Source organism: Larus michahellis, chromosome 2, assembly GCF_964199755.1.
Source record: "Larus michahellis chromosome 2, bLarMic1.1, whole genome shotgun sequence".
Classification (NCBI taxonomy): domain Eukaryota; kingdom Metazoa; phylum Chordata; class Aves; order Charadriiformes; family Laridae; genus Larus; species Larus michahellis.
This window is the reverse complement of record NC_133897.1, coordinates 70,808,044-70,828,860: the sequence shown is the minus strand read 5'-3', so window position 1 is coordinate 70,828,860 and position 20,817 is coordinate 70,808,044. Positions and strand designations below refer to the sequence as shown.

General features: G+C 41.5%; 1 protein-coding gene across 2 annotated transcripts in view; it reads right to left on the bottom strand.

Moving 5' to 3' along the window:
• Positions 1-2,439: 2,439 nt before the first annotated feature.
• The window catches only part of MBOAT1 (membrane bound glycerophospholipid O-acyltransferase 1), a 58,102-nt gene continuing 39,724 nt past the window's right edge, over positions 2,440-20,817 (bottom strand). For both annotated transcript variants that reach the window (XM_074575823.1, XM_074575822.1), the window contains exons 6-13: positions 20,039-20,093; positions 17,139-17,322; positions 15,307-15,499; positions 12,108-12,211; positions 9,227-9,291; positions 7,710-7,842; positions 6,354-6,505; positions 2,440-4,281 (exon numbers count right to left, since the gene is read on the bottom strand). In XM_074575823.1, the coding sequence (XP_074431924.1) occupies positions 4,149-4,281; positions 6,354-6,505; positions 7,710-7,842; positions 9,227-9,291; positions 12,108-12,211; positions 15,307-15,499; positions 17,139-17,322; positions 20,039-20,093 (1,019 nt within the window). In that variant the 3' untranslated portion in view covers positions 2,440-4,148. The remainder of the gene's footprint in view (positions 4,282-6,353; positions 6,506-7,709; positions 7,843-9,226; positions 9,292-12,107; positions 12,212-15,306; positions 15,500-17,138; positions 17,323-20,038; positions 20,094-20,817) is intronic.

Genomic DNA, 20,817 nt, shown 5'->3' with positions numbered 1-20,817 from the left:
GAATGGTACCTCAAAGAATATTTGATATTTCAATATGCAGCCATGCACGTCACTTTGTCTTGGGCAAGGATGAGGAGAGACATGCTCTTCCTCTGTCCACAACATGTGGACTATAGGCATTCCTCGTAACACACTCTTAAACGTTAAAGTTTCTATTTAGTCCCTTTACTACTGCAGCCAGCAGAATATTTTTCTGAAGTCCCCAGTTCACAGATAAAGAGATAGTTTATCCCTTGAAATACCAGAGACACTGACCTCACTGACAGGAATTTTATTGCGAGACTTCCTTGAGTGTCAGTATTTCAACCTGTATTTCTAAGAAAGGATACGGATCTAGTTTGCTGAGCCTGCTTTTACACATGCAAACAGAGAACTAAGCGCAGGTTTATGCAAACACCTACCAATAGAGTAAAAATCTACGTCCTTCTCACCCGCCTACCTCATTTTAAGTGATGCAAAAATCCCAGCTATGTGCAATGTATGCACGCAGAACAGAGCAGCCAAAAAGGGAGGAAAAACATCTGCCCACCTTGTATCCCACTGCCGTGCTGCCTCCGTGGCTTGGCATGCTCCAATGGGACATGCAAGGAATGTACTCAAGGAGGGGGACAGTTTACAGGACAGTAAAAGAACGTACTTTGTGCTTCTAGTCCATTGAAGAAATTGATGAGCTATTGCTTCTTTAAATACCACACCCATAGTTAAGCTGAAATGAAGCTTTACTCTTCATTCAGTCCTCTCTCCTAAGTGCGTCTCAACTTCTAGCTTAGTTTTAATGCAGCCAAATGTGCTGAAAAATAGCAGATAGAATTTGCCTTCAGTTCCAAGGGGGTGATGGTGGTGGTGTCTTTTTGGTATTCCTACATTTAAAATACAACCTTTGTCAAACCAGTACAATCTGCCTTTTTAATTTCTGTCCAATAGTCCCATATTTCTCTCTTACAAACCATCAACATTGGTTTTGTCTTCAGAAGCTCTCTAAAAGCTTCGGCTCCTCAACTTTTTGCAGCACAAGGAACCCAGAGAGGGTTTAGAGACTAATAACACACTGGTAATCACAATCACATATTTTAATCACCGAAGCACATCTTCAAATTACAGCATTCCAAGAAGAGACCAAGTAGTGCAAGGCCAGTACTTGAGTTCCCAACATCACACTTTTATCACCTGACTTTCTACTTTGGCTCTTAGAGTTATATATTCCTGTGAAAAGTAGACGCACACTACTAGCACAAGTCTTCCCTAAATAGTAGTGGCTGTTTGCAGCCTTTCTATAAACGCAAATTTTCGCCCCCTGAGAAGAAGAAAAGGAGATGACGACTCAGCGCAATGGATTGAGAAAGGTAGCACAAAAATTAACAGCCTTTTTTCAAAGAAAAATTTTACAGCGATTTAAATCCACTCTGCATTAGCTTTGCAGGACTGCCGTGTTTGGCTAGGTAAGCTACCTAGCCTAACAGCAGACCCCATACAGCAAAGATTTTAGCTAATGTCCTTCTCGACCCCCACCCGCTCCAAGCTTTAAGACTAATTCAACCAATAAGTTTCCCTGCAAATACATTTAAAAAGACCATTTCAATTTTAATTCACGTAACATATCATATTAAATCCACACGACCAGTTCTCATCGAAGCCCGGGGTTCCTGTTTCCAGGGAGAGGTTCAGGCTGAGAAGACAACGTGACAGGAGAACAAGAGTTTGCTCACTAGCCCTGACTAATTCATCACATTGCAGAAGCTGAAACTACAACAGAAGTTGACGGTATTAGAGTTAAGCAAGTTCCACTTAGGTGAAACACCAGAAAAGAAACCGCACTGATAATATCTGGCCTCTCTTGAATGAGCAGTTTGGGAAGGGCTGCAGACCAAGGCACAGAGCAGATGATACAAACCTGCAGACCCCTTTGAGTGCATTTATTTTTCCAAAGCAGGCGGTAAAGCCAATCTGCCGGAAACATTTGCCTTCTGCAGGCTTGCCGAAGCCCGGAGTTGATGCGCGTTACGCTGCCTCTGCCAGCACTCATAGAAATTCATTTCAGTTTCTGGGAGGTGAAGGCAGACTGGCTTCAGCCCACAGGATCCCATGGCCAGCAGCACCCAAGCCCCATCCTCCCTGGGGATGCACCCCGGTTCCCTCCCGCAAGAAACAGGGCTGGTGCAGCCAGACCTCAAGGAAAACATTAGATGCCCGAGACGCAACTGAGGCCAGTGCCACAAGGAGAACACACGCACGAGGACAAATAAGGACTGACCAAGTCAAGGACAAAGCTGCCACGAGAACAAGTGGGGATCGTCTCTGTTTCAGCAGGAGCAGTGTGTAAAGCCCCCACGCTCTGTAAGATCCAGTAGACCTGAACATCTCCCCTCACAAGCGTGAGGGATCTCACACCCATTCACCCGTTTTCACATCAGACGTTTGCGATTAATAATGCCAGACGGCGACACAAAGTAATTTGTTTATTCAGATCAACCTTTTAATCCCATCTCACCTTCGAAATAAATTACCAAATAAACTCTTTCATGAACTATGCTCTAAATCATGAGTTGGTCACAGGACAAAAACTTCCCACCAGAGAAAAGAAAAAAAATCAAACTTTTTTTGGAACTTGTTTTGGTTTCACCAATTTGTTTCTTCCAAAAATGTTAGGATTCTGCAAAATTTTAATCTGACATAAAGATCAGAACGCAGTAAACAGCAGATTCTTTGCTCAATCACACGTCAGTTAAATGATCATAAAGCAATACCAATACTTTAACAAGGGAATTTCTTCTACTAAATCCCGAAAAAAACATTCCTGGAAAACAGTAATTTTAAAAAATGGTTTAGTCGGTTTTGATGTGTCGTACCATCCCTGTTTTATTGGGGTAAGTGGATTTTAGAAAAATGAAATAAAAAACCTGACACAGCATTTTGCAGCGGGTTATCTCAATGCACAACAAGCTCTTAGAAATCAAGCCTCAAAACATCCCTGTAAGCCAAGGACTTTACAAGCAGGGAAACTTGAACCAACAGGCTAAGCGACATGTCAAGATCATATAAGGACGTGGTCTTGACTCTCGTGATGATCATACCACATCACAATATTTTCTGGAGAATGATTTATTAGGACTATGATAATTACCGCTCAGATTTCATGTTAGTGTTATACCGCTGGAAAGTGACCCCTCCACAAGACAGGATGTTTTGGAGTAGAACAATCTGATCCATTACAAAACCTTTTCAGATTTAACCCGTAACTGCAAGCTTTAAAACACTAAACCTGCACGGCCCCTCAGTTATTTTGACAGTGAAATGGAAGTGCTGCATCACTCTAAAACCTCAAAGTAAGGCAGACGTAGCAACAAGCACCAGCTGCATCATTAAAGAAGCACAACACAGGGTGTATGTCCCTTCTTTTACTCTAAAGGGTGTCGGTTTTTTTCATTTTGCTTTTACTTGGCTTTAGATTTTGGCCTAGCCAGTTGCCAGTGCTCCCAGACACCTATTCCCAAGGGACACGTCTTGCCCTCATTACCAGCAGGTGTCACGTTTGAAGGCACGTGAAACACCCTTGCTGCCGAGCTCAGGCTGAGGTCCCTGCTCCTGGGGATTGCTGGGGAAAGCCCCGCTCCCTCTTCTCCCTGCCAGGGCAGAAGTCAGCACCAGCACCTTGAGCAACCCCCTGCCCGTAGTTCTCTAGTTGCATCATCTCTCTCCAGAGCCAGGAGGTGAAAAGCTCCCCGGGCCAGCTGCCCACAGCGCCAGGCTATCAAAGGCAGCTGGTCTAACTCTTTATTAGCTGCTTCCTGTCCCTCTAATCACCAGATTACTGATTAATAATTGTATATTTCTGTAAAAGAGCAAAAAATGCCTCTCTGTGTGAAAACGTTTAAATATATAAAAACACTTCATAAAAATATTTACTAAAAAAAAAATCAAAATGCCCCATGAGCCTGTAAACGTTGCCTGTAAAAGCTCTCTTAACTGGAATAATTTGAAATACAGTCATCCAGGCTCTTTTCTGCCCTTTCCAGTAAGGTTTTAAGATAACCAATAGAAATGCCACTTGTTTGCTACTTCGACCCTCATCCCACCCGTTTTTCTTCTTCTTTGCTTGTTTCCAACATGACAGCTTGATTTCCCAATGTCAGCAATTTTCTTTGGAGGCATCATTTGTCTTTGCTTTTAACAGAGTTCTGCGTGGCCTGATTCTGAGGCTTTCTTATGGAGTGGGCTTGAGGTCTGATCGGTAACACGAGCAACACCAGGATGCTTAGAACGTGCATGTGAAAATACATAGACCTGGGAACAAGAGCAGAAAGAGAATGTTATATTTTTGTCGGTAATAGCATGAATTGCACAACCTCAGTAAGTCCGTGCAGAATTCAGTGCTGAGGGATGAATGCAGAAAGTATGAACCTGACCTAGAATGCACAAAAACACACCCTTGAGTTTCACGCAGCCTATCCATGTGGTATCTGCTGGCGTCGATGAAAACGTTGCCGTGGATGCTAATGAGGCAAGGAATCAATCAGCAAACTCCATAATCCAAAGTCTAACAGCTCAGATGAACCCATGTAATTCAACTCTAGTTTTATTCAGCCCATCTCTCTTGTAATGTTAGAGCACACTAAGCCTGCTTTCTGAAGAAACACCCTTCACACATAGGATATAAAACTTGTACAAGTTTTTTTTTTTTTTAAAAAAGTGACAGAAAGAAAAAAAAAGTCATTCCAAGTGCTGAGAGCTGCAATAAATCAAAACACTCAACTTTTAACTGGGGAAGGTCCAGTAATAATGTTTACAGAAGGGTTGTGTTTCTGAAGGCAACTATTCTGAGACATCATGATTTGACATCTAATTAAATATCACCTATTTTTATTTCAAATAATTTGGTATACACAAGATTGAGCAGAAATAAAAGATACTTAAACCAATTACTTGAGGCTCTGTCAGCCTGGGAAGGACCACATTTGGCAGTGGTGTGGTCCAGCTCTTAACCACAGAGATGTACCTGTCCGTGGTCTCATTTACGCTTCCTATCACAGTTCTGATATCCTTGTAAGGTGCTTAAGATCATTGCTAGGTGTGCAGTGCTCCAGATTTCCTTAACAGTCTCTAAATTTAAGTGTTAACTACATTCAAAGTCACTAGGGCAAACAATATTAAGGTGATGACCCAACTTGGGGCAAAGATGGAAAATCATTTTCTTAGTTCAGAACTTTGGTAAAAGTAACATTTCTGCCTTCGTGGATGCTGGCATAGTGCTAGCAAGTTCTCTATATGTATTTATTTCTGTAGTTTTGATGTTAACAATGTAATCTCACACAATTACATTAATATTTGCTACATGGAATGGCCTTTTGTAGCACAAAGGGAACCAACTTCACTTAGAGGGCAAATTTATAAACCAGTTTAATATCTTAGTCTTTTCTCTCCTTTTTTGTTTGATTGCTGTTTGCTACTTTTGCCTTGAAAGACAGAAAAATTAGATATTAACAGGGTACTTGGGAAAGCACCTTACCGAAACTAAGAATGATTTGGAGTCATTTTTATATGGTAAGTTTTCTGTGTTGAAATCAAATGTTTTAAGAAACAGGGACTGAAAATGTCAAAATTCAACCCCCTTCAAACAGTCTTCCTGACAGCGGCTATCTTGACTACCAGTTTTATGTCTTTTATGTTAGAGGAGGGAATTGTCTTTCTTCTTAGCCAAAACCTGTTACTCTATGTTGACAGTTCACTGTAGAATGAAAGAAAAGTAAGTAAAGCAATGTAGTCCAGTCTCCCTTTTCAAATTACTTTCTCAACTTCTTTATTTCAAATTATTTTTATTAGGGTATATCCAATATACTCTGCAACACCACTGTTTTCTTATTCATAAGGAATCTACGGAAGTATTCAAAAACAAAAGCATACTCATTTCAAGAAGTAATGCTCTGCATTAGGGAAGGCACCCTCCTTATCTCCTGCTGACTGATCACTTCTCCTGTTCTACACATTTGGCAGCTGGAAACGTGGTCTTTTCTCATCGAGTCCTTCCAACTGCCAACTCGCATTACTCTTAAACTCTCCAGCCTTGGCCACTGTTAATGGTTGAGACTTGACTGTTTGGAAAAAGGAAACTTAATACAAGAAAAGTCACATAAGAACACAGAAAGACTGAGAAATAGAAGTGAAGTGCTCTGCTTTGGCATAATTATTATCTCATTAAGTTACAGGAGTGCAAAAATCACCCCTTACACGTTATTAAACATCCTGTTTGAACTCCTTTCAAATTTGATGAAATGCCAACTGCTTTTCAGTGTGGTTTGGATTATTTAGTAAAAGCCTGCACAGGTCTGGAGAATAACAGTCAAGAGTAGAGAACTTACTTGTAGAATTTAATTGTGGGCTCAACAGCCAACATAACGAACGGTGCAACAGTATAGCACACGGCCAGCTGAGTGGCAACCCAAGTAACAACATCGTAGGCTATCTTGAGAGGCACTGACGAGAGGAAGTAATGTCTGCAATTGTTTCTTATCTGCAGGTCAGGGAAAAGTAAACAGAAAATTATATAAATCCATTTCTTAAGCAAAGTCATGCAGACACATTACAGCATATGACTCTCCACTTATCCTCGGCATCAGTATTACAGAAAAGTTCGTACACCCGTTAGAAAGCACTAAGACTAGGAAGACAGAAGTGTATCGACTGGCATATCCAAGATCCCACAGTCAACCAGTGGCAAACAGAGAAGCGTCCCCCAATTTCCTCTGCGATAATGACAGAGAGCAGACTCTCATGCTGGGTATCTGGCACAATATGTTTGGGGAGGGGAGTTGTTATGATTTGATCTTTCCCTCTCCTGGTTTGATTTTTTTACTGGTAATCAACAGTGAAACAAAGTTACTTTAAATGAACAAGTATGTTTTTATACCTGCAAGCATGTGCTGTTCCCTAGAGATAATGGTTTAGCTTCACATCTATGAAATCCTCATAAATGAGAGGCAAAGCACATGTTAAGACTGCATGTTCAGCAACCTGCTCTAGCCACAGCGGTTAATATTGATCACTAGTTTAATTCACATTTCAAATTGACCTGGTTATTTATCCATAGTCAAACTCTGAAAAACCATAGTGGTGCTTTCCAGCCCTGCACAACTGCCTGGTTCAGCATGAAAGATCAGCAGTGATAAATTTAACAGCGATAAATTTATCACTGTTCTGTCTTTGGTGACTCTACCCAAGATGAGGCCCATAAACACAGAGACCAGTTTACTGCATCAATTTCATCCACATGAAAGAGTTCAAATTTGGGCTAATGCTCAACCCATAACACCTTCTTGTGAAAGATTGCACCCAGAGCTGATTACACGCCAGCGTATAGGCAACATGACCTCGCAAAAGCCTGGACTTGAGCTTAATCTTGGATCCCAAGCTAATCTGACGGCATGGACATAGCCGGTGGCTGTACTACCAACTGTACACTCACAAGCAATGTTTCCTCTGACAGCCAAGGACAGCATTGCAGCACATGCAGAACTGGTGTTGGTTATAACTGCTGGGGGTATTCGGTAATTAGCATCAACACAGAACAAAGTTCCGGTGAACATCAAGGCCACGAACGCATGAAAGAGGGTTCACAGCAGGGACAAGTTGCTTGACTATGTCAGGGTGGTTCCTGCAGTTGAGAGATGGATAGTATCTACTATGGGCCTTAGAAAAGAACAATGAAAGGTACATACTGCTCTGGCTGCGAGTGTGATAAGGATTCCAGTGAGAAATGTAAAATAATATCCAGGATAGATACCATGCCACAGGGCCGACAGGATAAATGTTAACGCCGTAGGGTACCAGGGAGCTCTGTCATAGCAAACACTGCAATGACAAAAACAAAACAAGAAGCAACTGAATACAACTGATCAATGGAAACTGCACTTCAAATCCTTCTCTGTTTTTAAGGTCTTATTCTGTTTTCTTAACAGTCTTATCTTTCCTCAGTTACAGACAAGGGCATGAGGCACTCTCCCTTCATTTACAAGGAGCACTACATGGAAAGAGGAAGCACGCTTTTATGCACTGAGTATCCAAAGAGCACCTGTACACATATTCCTGGTGCGCATAGCATTTAAACAAATAACAGGGCAAAGTAAACAAATAACGGGGCAAAGGGCAGGCAAGACTTCTCTTTCAGCTTTATAGCTCTATCTGGAATCACACACTACCCTTCCAAACGCTGATGGCAGATCGAGAGCAAGTCGAAGGACAGAGACGTGACCGCATCCTTCACTGGTGAACAGCGGTATTTTTAGGCACTGTTATCTGTCATGCTGGGAACAAAAGGGAGCGCTATAAGCTATTGCAAAGCAGGAGATTCCTGCTAACTTCAGCAGCCCAAAACCTTACTCCGAAGATGCAAGCGAATAATACCAGTTCAAGAATGCACCAACTGGTCTATTTGGCTATCTGAGGTTTAACTGAAATGCTGCATTCCAAAGAACTGAGTCAAGATAATGCACTTTTTATCAGGAACATCATTTGAATCATGAAAAATAGTAGCCATTGACTTTTAAGATGTATATATTTAACAACAAAGATAGCCATGATAACTACCATAAATCTGTGCCTGCATTTCAGACCTCACCACTGGCTGTACACTGAGCTTTAATCATGCCAAAAAACATAACAAGTCTCACTTGGACTTATGCTAATATTTATAAGTGCCTTAACAGTCACGGGTTAAAATCAGATCATCTCAGTGCTTTAAGAAGTCTCTTCTCTATATCCTAAACAGGGACTCCTTAGCAAGCATCTTCTGGTAACTCCAAACTGGACTACAATGGGGCTCTGAAGATTTCAACTTCTCTCCAGTTCTAGCTGAAATAGATCCCAGTGACATAAGGCTCACCGCCAGGAGTCGTACACATGGGAAACATAACATAGCAAAGTGAAACAGTACAACAAGAATAACGGAGGCAAAGAGCAGCCTAAAAGATGCCATCAAAATGCTGTTACTTTTTATTATGGAAGATCTGAACAGTTCGTTTATGGCTTTGCTGCTCATATATAAAACACAGGCATCTTACATTTGCAGCAATAAAACTACTGTACCAAATACCCTTGTATTCCACCAACTGTTGCAGACACAGGAAACAAAGATAGACAAGAGGCTACACGTTTATGAGATTCACCAGTCGGTGTTTTTCCAGGCCATCTAGAGGTTTTGGGTTTCACAAGCACATTACTATTTCATTATTCTTACCGTTTTAGCCAGGCAGCTGTCTGAATGTTCCAGTTTTCAATGTACATTTTAAAACTTGTCGCAGTCTAAGAAAGAAGTTCACATGAAATGTTAGCACTGAAACCTGTAAGATAATACTTGCATTTTAAATTAGAGAGGAGATACATGGAAAAATATTAATTCTAGTAGTTAACTGTTGTGAAGACTGTGCCACAGTCCATCGTTGCACTAATATGTTTTGGGAGGGACATTAACTAGGCTGATTGCTCACCGCTAACATTTGGCACTTGCTGTAAAATCTCACTTTGTTTTGCAAAATTAAATACAATGTTTGGTTATTTTTCAAATTAAAGGAAATCTGAAAAGCTTTCTTGTTCTAAATGCTTGGCCTTCCCTTCAGTTCATAAACAGCTTCATTTTTGGAAGAGATATCTTGCCACCCATTACGCAGTCTGGATTTCCCTAGAGTGCTACTAGAACAAAGTGTTATGAAAACTAAAAGAAATGCATTATTATTTGGAGATGGAAGCGGGAAGACTGAAACACATGGACCAAAAAAAAAAAAAAATTTGGGACTAAATTTAGAACCCAATTCTCAGCCACTGCCCAGCTTGAGAAACCAGAGTGGACTCCAGGGTCCTGGGAGAACCACCTGTACCCTCACATAGCACCAGTTCCCCCAGCTTTAGGGGACTGCTGGGCTCTGTTCAGCACCAGTTCCCCTAATCCTGGTCAACTTCACCTCTGGTGGTTCCCCATGCCCACTCCCTCTTGCTCCTTGCCTGCTAACAGAAACTTCTGAGGACCCCCTCACCAAGCAAGGACGTGATTCTGTGACACCACGTTATTTTCCTGTATCAGCTGAAGGCAAGGGCACACTGAAAAGATGGATTAAAAGCAAAGGTTTCCAAGGGGAAAATGTAGACATTTTTGCACTTCTACACAGAATCCTGAAGGCTCGCACTTCAGCGTCTGTGTTTAAAGAGTTAAAATGATTAACAATTCCCAATGTGGTACTGCCACATTTTAATTGCATTACTGCACCAAGCGAAGCCAAGAAAAATATCATTTCTCTTCCAACTAATTTTGTCACTCTCTTTTGGCCTCCTTTAAGTTCTTCTGTTACATTACCAAGACAGACAGTAGTCACTGGCTGTCAAAATATGCACGCTGCCAAGGCTTTCAAGTCCCCAACGTGTGTTTAGCCCATTCACATTTTAATGCCCTCACAGCTCTTGCTATGTGCTTATCTTTACTACAGATCAGGTAATTTCTTAGCCATATTTAGCACTGAAGTTCCCAACTCTTAAACAATTTTGCATATGCAGGTGGCTATACCTGCTGAAAATGCACTGTACAATCACACTCAAACTTCAGCTCCTGGAATTGTTGTTGGTGCGTACAGTGACAGTTCAAGACTTTCCTAAAATAATGGTCTCTGTAGCCTCTCTTTTGATCATTGCACACGTGACCAAATCAATGGAAAGCACTCTACCTATGCTCCTGAAAATAATTTCTCCACCCTGATCTCTATTGTCCGTGTGACTAGGAAAGGAAAACGTTTTGAGGGGCCTACAGTTCAGTTCGTAGAGAGGAACAAAGGCTCCTGTTTCCTTAATTTGGCTTGACTAAAGAGCGTTGCCTGCACTTCACTTTCCTCCTTCAAGCAGAAATTGCCTCAGCCCATCAAGGTAGGAATCACCTCCTGCCCCCAAAACCAAATCAGATATTGATTCAAGATCTCAGAGTAGTATCTAGAGTGCTGCCATCATCAAGGAGCGTAAAGCATTTCTGGGCTGTGTATTCTGTACCGCTTAAGGAGAGATGTTCACTGAGGATTAATTAAGGTAAAAAAAAAAAAAAAAAAAGGCAGAGAAAGGATGTTGAGAAAGAGAGAATGTATAAGGATGCTTCCAGTTTTGGCATCTTTCAATGAAGAATTACACGGGCTCTTTTGTTTTTGAGAAGAGCTATTACAGCACATTCACTTAGTCACAGATCATTCAGCAATAAAGCAGTCAACTTATTTTCATCTGCTTTTCCTTTTAAAATCATAACTACGGAATTACAGGAGGAAGCTCCTCCTATTTCTGAAGAAAAGAAACCTTTAGAAAGCAGTCTCAGACACAAACATTATCACATCTCACTGGCATTCACAAAATAGTCTTCGGGGCAAACAAACTACAATTGCCATCTTTTGCATTAGAGAAACAAACATAAATAGCTTACAAAAGACTAATGGATGTTAAAAGTATACCACAGTCACAAGAAACATGTGTGACAGATGTTTTGAGAAACAGTGTGGTTTGCTGGATGGAGCTCCAGATCGGCAGCCACCTAAGCTCTATGTGGTCCTGCCAGTTCCCACTCAGGTTGCTCAGTTTCCACCTGTTATCTCTCCAACCCTTGCTTTTCGGCATTTACAAGAGGCACTCCAGGCATGTGCAGGGACCCAGCCCTCACAAGTGTTTGTGCAATGCCTACTTACGGCAGCCTCTTTCGCTAACACCACCCATCTCAACTGGGTTGCAAAAGTGGAAGACTGTTAGAAGTAAATAAACAGAATCCACCACAGATGGTAGAGAATCATAGCTGCAAGCAATTTCCTGACCTGCTGAACTCAGCCACTATCTACAGTAATTGACTGCTCATTTATTAAACATCTGATTAATCATTTATTAGCCCTCTATAAACTATTTAGAAATGCAACCTGAATACAGAGAGTGATGAAGCCTGTGTGACAGGTGCTTTTTATCTGCCCAACAGATAAAATACAAAACCTCTTCATGTTAAAGAGGGGCAGCCTGGTGGCACGGACTTATTTTCCTTCCAGCAAAGCTTCTCCCCATTATCGTGCCCATTTCTCTATAACTATGCCAATGCAGTCACTTTTTTAACTCACCTCAATGTTCCAGATATTCAAATTGGACAACAGGTCCCAGCGGAAAGTGCCTTTTTCATCAACTCCACTGAATCCATAGCCAGCTGCATTGTTCACTGCATCTGCTGCAATGTCAAAGCAAAACAGGTCAAATCAGACTGCTGGAGGAGTTGTGTTTTCTTACAAGTCAGTATGACACTAAACACGCGTTCAAGCCAGCTCTCTTTCAAAGAGAGGCTTACTCTTGGCAAAGGGGCATTGCTATAAGGCAACAGAAGAGTCATTTCCTCAAGAGGAAAGACTAGAGACTCCTTGGTAGAAGAAATAAAATAGTAAAAAAAACAATAGATAGAAATCACTTTTCCTGTTATTTTGCCTTTATTATCCATCTGAGATAGATAGACAAGTCGCCGTAAAATGAATGAGCATTTTCCTCAAAAGGGTACCTGGATGTCACAGCATTTTCCACAATTCCGAAAAACTGTAGTGTCTCAAAGACATGCTTTACCGTCTCTATTAAGAGTTCCAACATGGTTGTTTTAATTAAGACTTTCATTCAGACTTCCACAGACAAAGCCTTTGGTAATCCTGTTGCTCAGTGCCCCACCATCTCTACAAACCAAATATTGAGTAACTTCAATTATAGACTTAACTACTTTAAGTGCAAATAAAAGCTTCGGTAACAGTAGGCATTTCACATGCTGCGCTCCCGTTCTTTTCCAGGGCGCCAGTCAACTACCTCCCCTCTCGGCCTTGCCTGGGAGCCACCTCATCACTGAGTTTCAAGATTCTGCTTTTAATGTTCCCCTGACAGAAATCCTCTCCCAGAGTACTAAGAAAACAGAAGGGATTCATTATTTCTGGATCACTAGGTGTAGCCAACACTGAGGATTACTGGAAGAAAAAGGAAAGCGAAAAATACAGGTAAGGCTTTTCATTCTAGATCATTTACAAAATACAAGCCTGGTTAAGTTACACTTTAAGAAGGTCACCATTTCTTTCCCAAGAATGAAAACTGATTTTGCTTTGTAAATGCTATGAGTACAGGCACAAGGTCATGGAGAAGCCCTAATGCACAAAACAAGGGAGAGAACCTAATTAAAAGCAACAAGACTAACAATAAATAAATAAATAAATAAATGAGCAACCTTCTCTAACCTGAAACTTTCAATTTTATTTTCCACTTTACTAAATGAGCTAGATTTTACTGAGGGAAAGAAAGGTCTCCAAGTTTTTAATTCTCTCCCTGTTTAAAAATACCCAATAAACAGCAACCCTGCCTGAAACTGGCCCACAGGACCCTGCCCAGTATCAGAGACTGGAGCTGCATGTAACTGTCACCCCAGAGAAGGGGGACTCCTGGATTTGCTCCTCCTTGCCCCAGAGGTAGCAGGGACCAGTTAGTGTTTCTCTGCCAAAAGCAACAAACCAGAAATCCAGGGCCATAATAATACAGCAGAACCGTCAGCCTCTCGCTTCCCGGCCTGCTGCCTGCAGAGCAAGGTGTGAAGCGCAGAAGAATTGCAATTGTCCACCCTCGAATTGCTCACAAAACCCCAATCTCCGCAAAGCCCAGCAGAGGTTTCCCTGCTGACTTGAACGGCTCTAGGGTATCGCTTTCGCAGCTCCTTGGCTGTAGGTGCTCAGTCTCGAATTGGTTTCATTGACAGCTCTCAGTTAGCTTTGCAGCCATGTTCCCACGACTATCGCTAATGCAGCAAGAAGCCAAATTTTCCATCTTTCCATGGATCTGGAGGAATTCAGCAGTGTGGCTCAAGGACAATAACATGCCTGTCCTTTTCTGAGGACAGGACGTGCTTGTCGGCCGTTTCAGCAGGCACTTCTGTAATGCCCTGGGCCATGTCACTGGGAGCTAAACTGCGAAAGGATAAAGTGCCTGCTGTTCTGCTGCCTGGATTTGCAATGTGACTAGTAAAGGCCTCACCCTCCAGTATCGATGCATGCTTTTCCCAAATCCCCTCATTTGTAAGACATTTCCTACAGCCTCTGTGGCTTAGTCATGTCACAAATCCAAGTTCAGTTTATCCCTTCGATAATGGACTTTTAGTTAAATATAATGCCAGAAAAAACAGAGGGAACAATTTAACATTGGATCCCACAAAAACAAGTTTCCGAGCAAGCAATTCTTTATCTAGCAAGCCTTTCCCATCCCACACATGCCAGTCCTGGCTGTCTTCCCTCGTTCTGTCAGTTTTATTCCCAGCAGTTTAATCATAGCCTTGCAATGAATTTCCCTGGCTCTTTCCTTCCCATCTCAATGACACTCTTCTCAGTTTCAGGTGCATGCATTACTGGCTGGGCTTTCAGGATCTCCCCTACGCACAAAGTCTTGTAACACCAGCAAAAAAATTCAGTGTCTCAATTTTCAGCCTGGCCTAGAACGATTTGACTCCTCACACATAGATGAGAAAGGTGACTTCTGAAAGGAACAAGGTAAAATACAAAAAGATTATTCTGACCACCCGTCTAGCTGGCTCCCAGTAAAAGAAGTTTGCTTCTCTCTATAATGAGCCCTCTTCATTCTCTTCTCCTTTTCCTTGCAGAGATCCTTGGGTCCTTCCTATCACATCCTTTGTTCCCCACGGGTTCTCCAGTCCTTTCTCTTGACCGCTCAAAGCTGTTGTGTACACAGGACCCCAGAGTGCCTTAGAGGCAAAGCCTAACCTCAGCCCCACAACAAGCACTACAGCCTTTTAATACAGATGCACGTGCTAAAGATGTCCCTAAAGGAAGAGAGAGGCCTTTTTGCACTGTAATATACTTGTAAAGCTTAAGCCAGTGTGACAAATTTTAACTTCCTAACCCCACTGATATAAGTGGCAAATGATGAACAAAGCATAAAAATCGAGGTTTAGAGGAGGCAAACTTTTTTTTCCTAATAATTCCTGAAAAATTATTTTGGTACAATCACAAAGTTCTAAGTAAGAGGCAAACTTTACATTGACTTTACTGGTAAGAAGCTGAAAAGCTCCAGAGGCAGGGGATGTCAGACAAGCTAGAAGATATTTTATGCACATTTTTTCAAAACTTTTGACATTTCCCCACTTCAGTGGGGTCCACTGCCTACAGGAGCACATGTACATTTCCCACATGAACTACAGGTTTAGCAACTAATTCCCCCCCACAATGTTTCAGACCCCCTCCCCCATTTATGAACTTATTTGTTACCCACAAAATTAGGGGATGTAGCCAGACTTACCTAATGTCCATGCAAAGTAATACTTTGGTTTTGCTGCCTGTGTTACAACATACAGGTAACCAAGTCTTGACAGGAAGGGTGTTTTATCAAGAAATTCATTATCAATAATATATGCCATAGGAAAGTTCTTGGTAAGTGTCAAGAATAAAATGAGAGATACTAGTGTGATACACAGCTTGTACATCACTGCTCCCTAGAAAGCACAAACAACAATGAAACATTCATTAGAAATGTTTGCTTAAGGGGAAAAAAAAGGCAGTGCTCATGACATACAAAAACAATGCGCTTCAAGAACCAATACAGTTAGCAGTTAGCAGTTATGATAATAATTAATTTAGAAGAGGTGACAAAGAAAAAGCCACAGTCAAAGCTTTGGTTTAATTTGGTTTACTGAACTATCTATAGACAGGTAAAAAGGACAACCAGAAGTCAAAACTGGTGATGAACTTCATGAGAGATTCCTACAGCAGTCAGTGGAGGTCTTAAAGTGAGCAGGGAAACAAAAAACCAAAACCCTACAATGGAAAGCAGAAATCTTCCCTATATGCACTGTCACCTCCTAGAACTAAAGACTGGATTCCTCCTGGAAGCCAAAAGCATTGGCCTTCAGCACAACAGTAGGTCTTACTGTCCTGCTACCATCCAGAGGTCTTGCTAAAAATCACTTGTCCAAAAAGCGCACGTCTTATATAGCGCGCATACCTTCCCATGATATAGGGTATTTACTACACCACAGTGTTCTCTATTACAGCTCCCTAGCTTTCTACATATTACTATCAACAATCACGTCAGCAGTTTGAAGCTTGATTTCAAATACACGTCAGGAGTAAACTCTCCTTGATACAGTCATAATTAAAAAGGTAAATCTGGCACTTGGGTACCATGTAAAAATTGACTCACATTCTCAAAAGACTAATAAAAGTGCAATATACTATTGAAACAACAATGCATTTTTTAATCACAAGTACTCTTTTTATATATTCTCCATATTCTGGAATAAACTAATGTGCAATTATCTTTAATGTAAATTTTAACGTTCTCTGCTGACTTGCATCTAACATGACACAGGCCTTATTCTGACCTCAGTCAGACTAACGTAAATCAGAAATAACGCCACTAAAGTCAGTAGAAATACAACCGTGTGCAACAGGAATCAGGTATGCATAGGCATATACTCAACTTCAGAGGAGACATTCTGCACACGCTCCAAAGCTACACATTCAGTGTCGCTTTAAGATAAGAGAGAGGAATTTTGTTCTCATGCTATGTTATCCTGCCTTACAAGACGGTCATTTTATAAGAAGGCTTTAAGCAATATATAAAAAATATAAAATAACATTAGCGTTAGTAGTATGTAAAAAATGACCCGCAAGACTTCTTAAAGTGTGAGATTCTCTTGCAAAGCACCTCGACAAGCTACAGTTTCTGATTAGCCTTGACTCATGTACTTCTAACATCTCCTACACTACGAGTGAGATTTGACTTCTTTTTTTTTTCCCCTGACATTTCCTCTTCTGTCTAGAGCTGAACTGCCACTCCTCGTTGTCAGAACCTGCAGACCGTTCCCATTGCTGCACAAAGGACATCCATTAACCAATGACCTCTTTCGCAAGCCAAACGAATTTGGGGAATTCAAGAGGAAGACACCAGCCCCTTCACCCCTGACCCCGTGATAAAAACAGCATCCACTTCACAGAAAAATACCCACTGTAACGATTACTGGGAAGATAATCCAAAAATGGTTTTTCTTCTGAGTTTTTAATTATGAGAATCATGTACAAAGCTGTACTCTCCTGCCCTGTGCAATAAATCTTTGTCATTTTAAAACTTACAGTTGGAGAAGGATCAGGAAGTCTGTCATAACCCTTCTGCTTCCAGTTCACTTCTAACAGTTTCATGTGCACGTGCCTCCCTTCAATGAAGGCTATATAATCCTTGTAATTGCTGCAAGGCCCAGCTATGATGCTCATAAAATTGAGGAGATAGCTTAAATACTCTAGCAAAGAAGGTCTTGTCCTGTGAAAATCATCCACACACAACAAAACAAAACAACGAAAACAAAACAAGGTAAAACACAGTAAAGGCTTTCACGAATGCTTTTTGTTGTACTGTCTGCCTCAGTCCCCAACTCTCTCCTACCACCCTCCCCCCAGCTGAGAGGTCACTAGATCTGTTTTGGAGAAGATGAAGCTCATCCTCTCTTATATACCAGTGACATCTGGCACATGGCAGTCAGAACAAGGGTAACGTGGAAGTGCTTACGCTACAGGTGAACTTATTTGAAAAGTTGTAATCTTATCACTAGAAACATTTTAGCTAAAAGCAGTCATGAATTTAAATACCCACTCTCAAACAAATTGGCTTGCGCATTTTGAACAGGCCAGCAGTACCAGGAGTGAGAAGCTGGTAATTGTTTTTGGACATCTGTCCAGGATGTCAGAGACCAGTAACGGCTGGCAGACCACAGCTGAGTAACCAGGGTCTCACCAAGCTGTGCAATGCACTACTTTGCCTTATTATGCAAATCACAGGGTGGGCAGCATTTAAGACCAGGACTCTTGGGCCGGAGAGGAGCTCTCACCCAGCCTTCAGTTCAGCCTTCTGAAAAATGGGAAGCGTGATGTGAGACATAGAGGAAGCGAATGAAGAGGCACTCTGTCCTACTGTGCAAATAAAGGAAGTAATTGCCTGTATTGCATCACGAACAGGAAAAGGAACTAAGGGGAAAAAACACATAAATCAAAAGACAGCTGAAGACGAAAGTCAAAGGAAGTCCATCGTGTTCATTATTTCCATTTTGCAAGGGCATATCCCACAAGTTTCTTTGGGAGTTTTACATTAGATATAAAATGAAGAAGATCCACTGTCCTTTCTACAGATCAGTAGGATGGAAAAGAAACATGCACAGGCCTCTCACTGCTAGTGCAAACTGTAAATTGTTGGGTGTGCTTTATTTATGTGGCAGAAAACACCAACATCCAAATTCTGCACTGAGATACACAGTCCTCTCCACGGATGTGCTAATAGTCACCATCCAAGTAAATGAGGAGTCCCCAGATGAGAACAGAAACTAGGGCACAGGGCTCTCCCATCCAAGACACAGATGGACACACATAAACCAAAACCCACTTAAAATTCTTTCAGACCAAAACATAGATTTCTAGCAGAAAAACTAAGCAACAGTTAAATGTTTGCTGTTGCCTTTTATTCTGAAGTGGAATTAGTTTGAATAAACAGTTAGCTTAGCCAGGATTTTCTGCATTCATCCTGCTGGTTATTGTAGATGTTGGTGCCTGAATGATATGTTCTCTGGTGAAAGCATTTCACGGAAAGGTGCAGCAAACAATTTGGGGGAAGGCTCATCTTTCTGTTCTGCAAAATCAGGTCCATGATTTGGACTTCTGAGCTCTACAGTAAGATTGAAGTCATTAGTTTCAATTTAGCTTCTGCACATGGGTGGGTGGGGAGACATGAGCAATGCATGAAGGAATGTACAGAGGATGAGTGAGAAACAAAAACAGACCAAGAACAGGAGGGAAGACAAAAGGCTGTATTACCAAAGGGGATTTAAAACTCTTCAGTTATGACTTGTCTGCCACCGACACTTGAGCTATTGGCATGTACTTTTCTATTATGAGCTCATCTACTGTACAAGTGAGAAAAAAAAAAAAAGCCTGTTTGGTGAGAATTTGACTAGAATTAATCATATGGTCACACGGGCCCAGTGCAGTTAAACTTTATGCGGTGAGCTTTAAAAATAGACACAAAGTTGTAAGACTCTCCCTACAGGTTTTTTGCTTCTCAAGAAATTACTCCCTTCTTACTTTTAGAAGCTCATAGGCAGATTTTCTGATGGCTGACTCATCTGCTTTACAAATGAAGGAAATAATTTCCCTGTCCTTAAACAGACACTTCATGGTGAAAAGTAGTTCCGGTTCTAAGGCTAATTCTGTAACACTAATTCTTATTTAAAAAAAAGGAAAAGAATTCACCTGCATCCTGCACTTGTACTGAAAGACAAAATAGAAAAAAAATCAAGGCACTCAAACATATGATTAACATGCTGTCTCCCTCTGAAAAATGAGATGACTAGTTACATAATGTGAAGGATTGGGAATATTAACATTACGGAGGGAGATGATAGAAAAAAATAAAATTCCAGTGTCCAAAAATTGTGGCAAAGAAAATCAGTGTCACAGTCAAACCGAAATGGATTTTTACTATGCAGTGATGTGCTGACAGAGAAGGAGTGTTCTAGGTGCAAAAATGTCACAGATAGGATGAAGAGAACAGCCAAAAAGTCAATATAGTACAGTCTTAGCCTGAATATAAAAGAGTTGATTCCGTGAAGACTAGTTTTGTTGCATGTGGAGTGTATATTTAAGTCAATGAGATGCTGCCAAGTACTTCAGTGCTTTACTGACCAGCACAAGGGTGATAAAGGCCGAAGTCCTGGATTGAAGAAATAAGGAATATAGCAGCGAAGCTATGTTTGTTTAAGGAGGGCACTGACAGCAGCATTACAAAAACAAAACTGCTCAAGGAAATAGAAAAAGCAGATAGGACTTTTGGCTTATCATGGACTGGGTAGAAGCAGGGAGCATTTTCATGGCCGGACCACTAAACTGGTTCTGACATTGCAAAGGAAAAAAACAGAACAACCATCAAATTGAAACCCTCAACTTCTTTGGATGAAGTTAAACACAAATCACTAGGGGAATTAAATTCTTACTTTACAGCAAGCCGATTTTGCTCAGCAGTGAGTTCCTCAGCTTGTCGCCCTATTCCTAGAGAGAAAGAAAAGTCACATTAGATCTTTCCAAAAGCCAAACAGTGACAGCCACCCCTAAAGCCTTATGTTTGCATCCCACGGATAACTTTCTAAAGCCATAAGCTTCAAGATTTCTTTGTCACAGGCAGTTGCAATACAGCCCAATTCCCAATTTTCAGGTCAAGTATATCCATGTTCCACCCTACCTCTTTACCTCATTCCCTCTTCCTCACCCTTGCTACACTTTCAGGAAGAGCAGCCATAGTATTCCCACACACACAATGCAACTCGCAATGCCACCAACTGGCAGCGACCCCCAGCAGCCTCTGCTAACACTCCTGGGCTGGAAAAACCTCTGTTCCCAGAAGCTGCTGGCTCATTTAAGCACAAGCCTCCCGCTGGCTCCTTGGTGAGAAATGGAGCATTTCACAGCAGGAGGAGTGGGCAGTGGAAGAGAAACGGGCTCTCAGGAAACAGAAGCTCCACTGGTGTGAACAAGCAGCCTGGCTGCCTGCTGCTGGAGCAAGCTTAAATACACGCATCAGTAATAGTCTGGAATTGTACAAGGTCCAGACTGGAAGGGCAACCTCCTGTTGTGCGCACAAGACCTTTGTGGGCAGAGGTAGAGCACAGACTTGCTGTCCCAGAAAAACTATGAAAAAATATTGTAAGATGGCCAGCGCGTAAACAGATGTTGAACATAGCAAATATCTCAAAACCTTCACTCTGAAGCTTTAGCT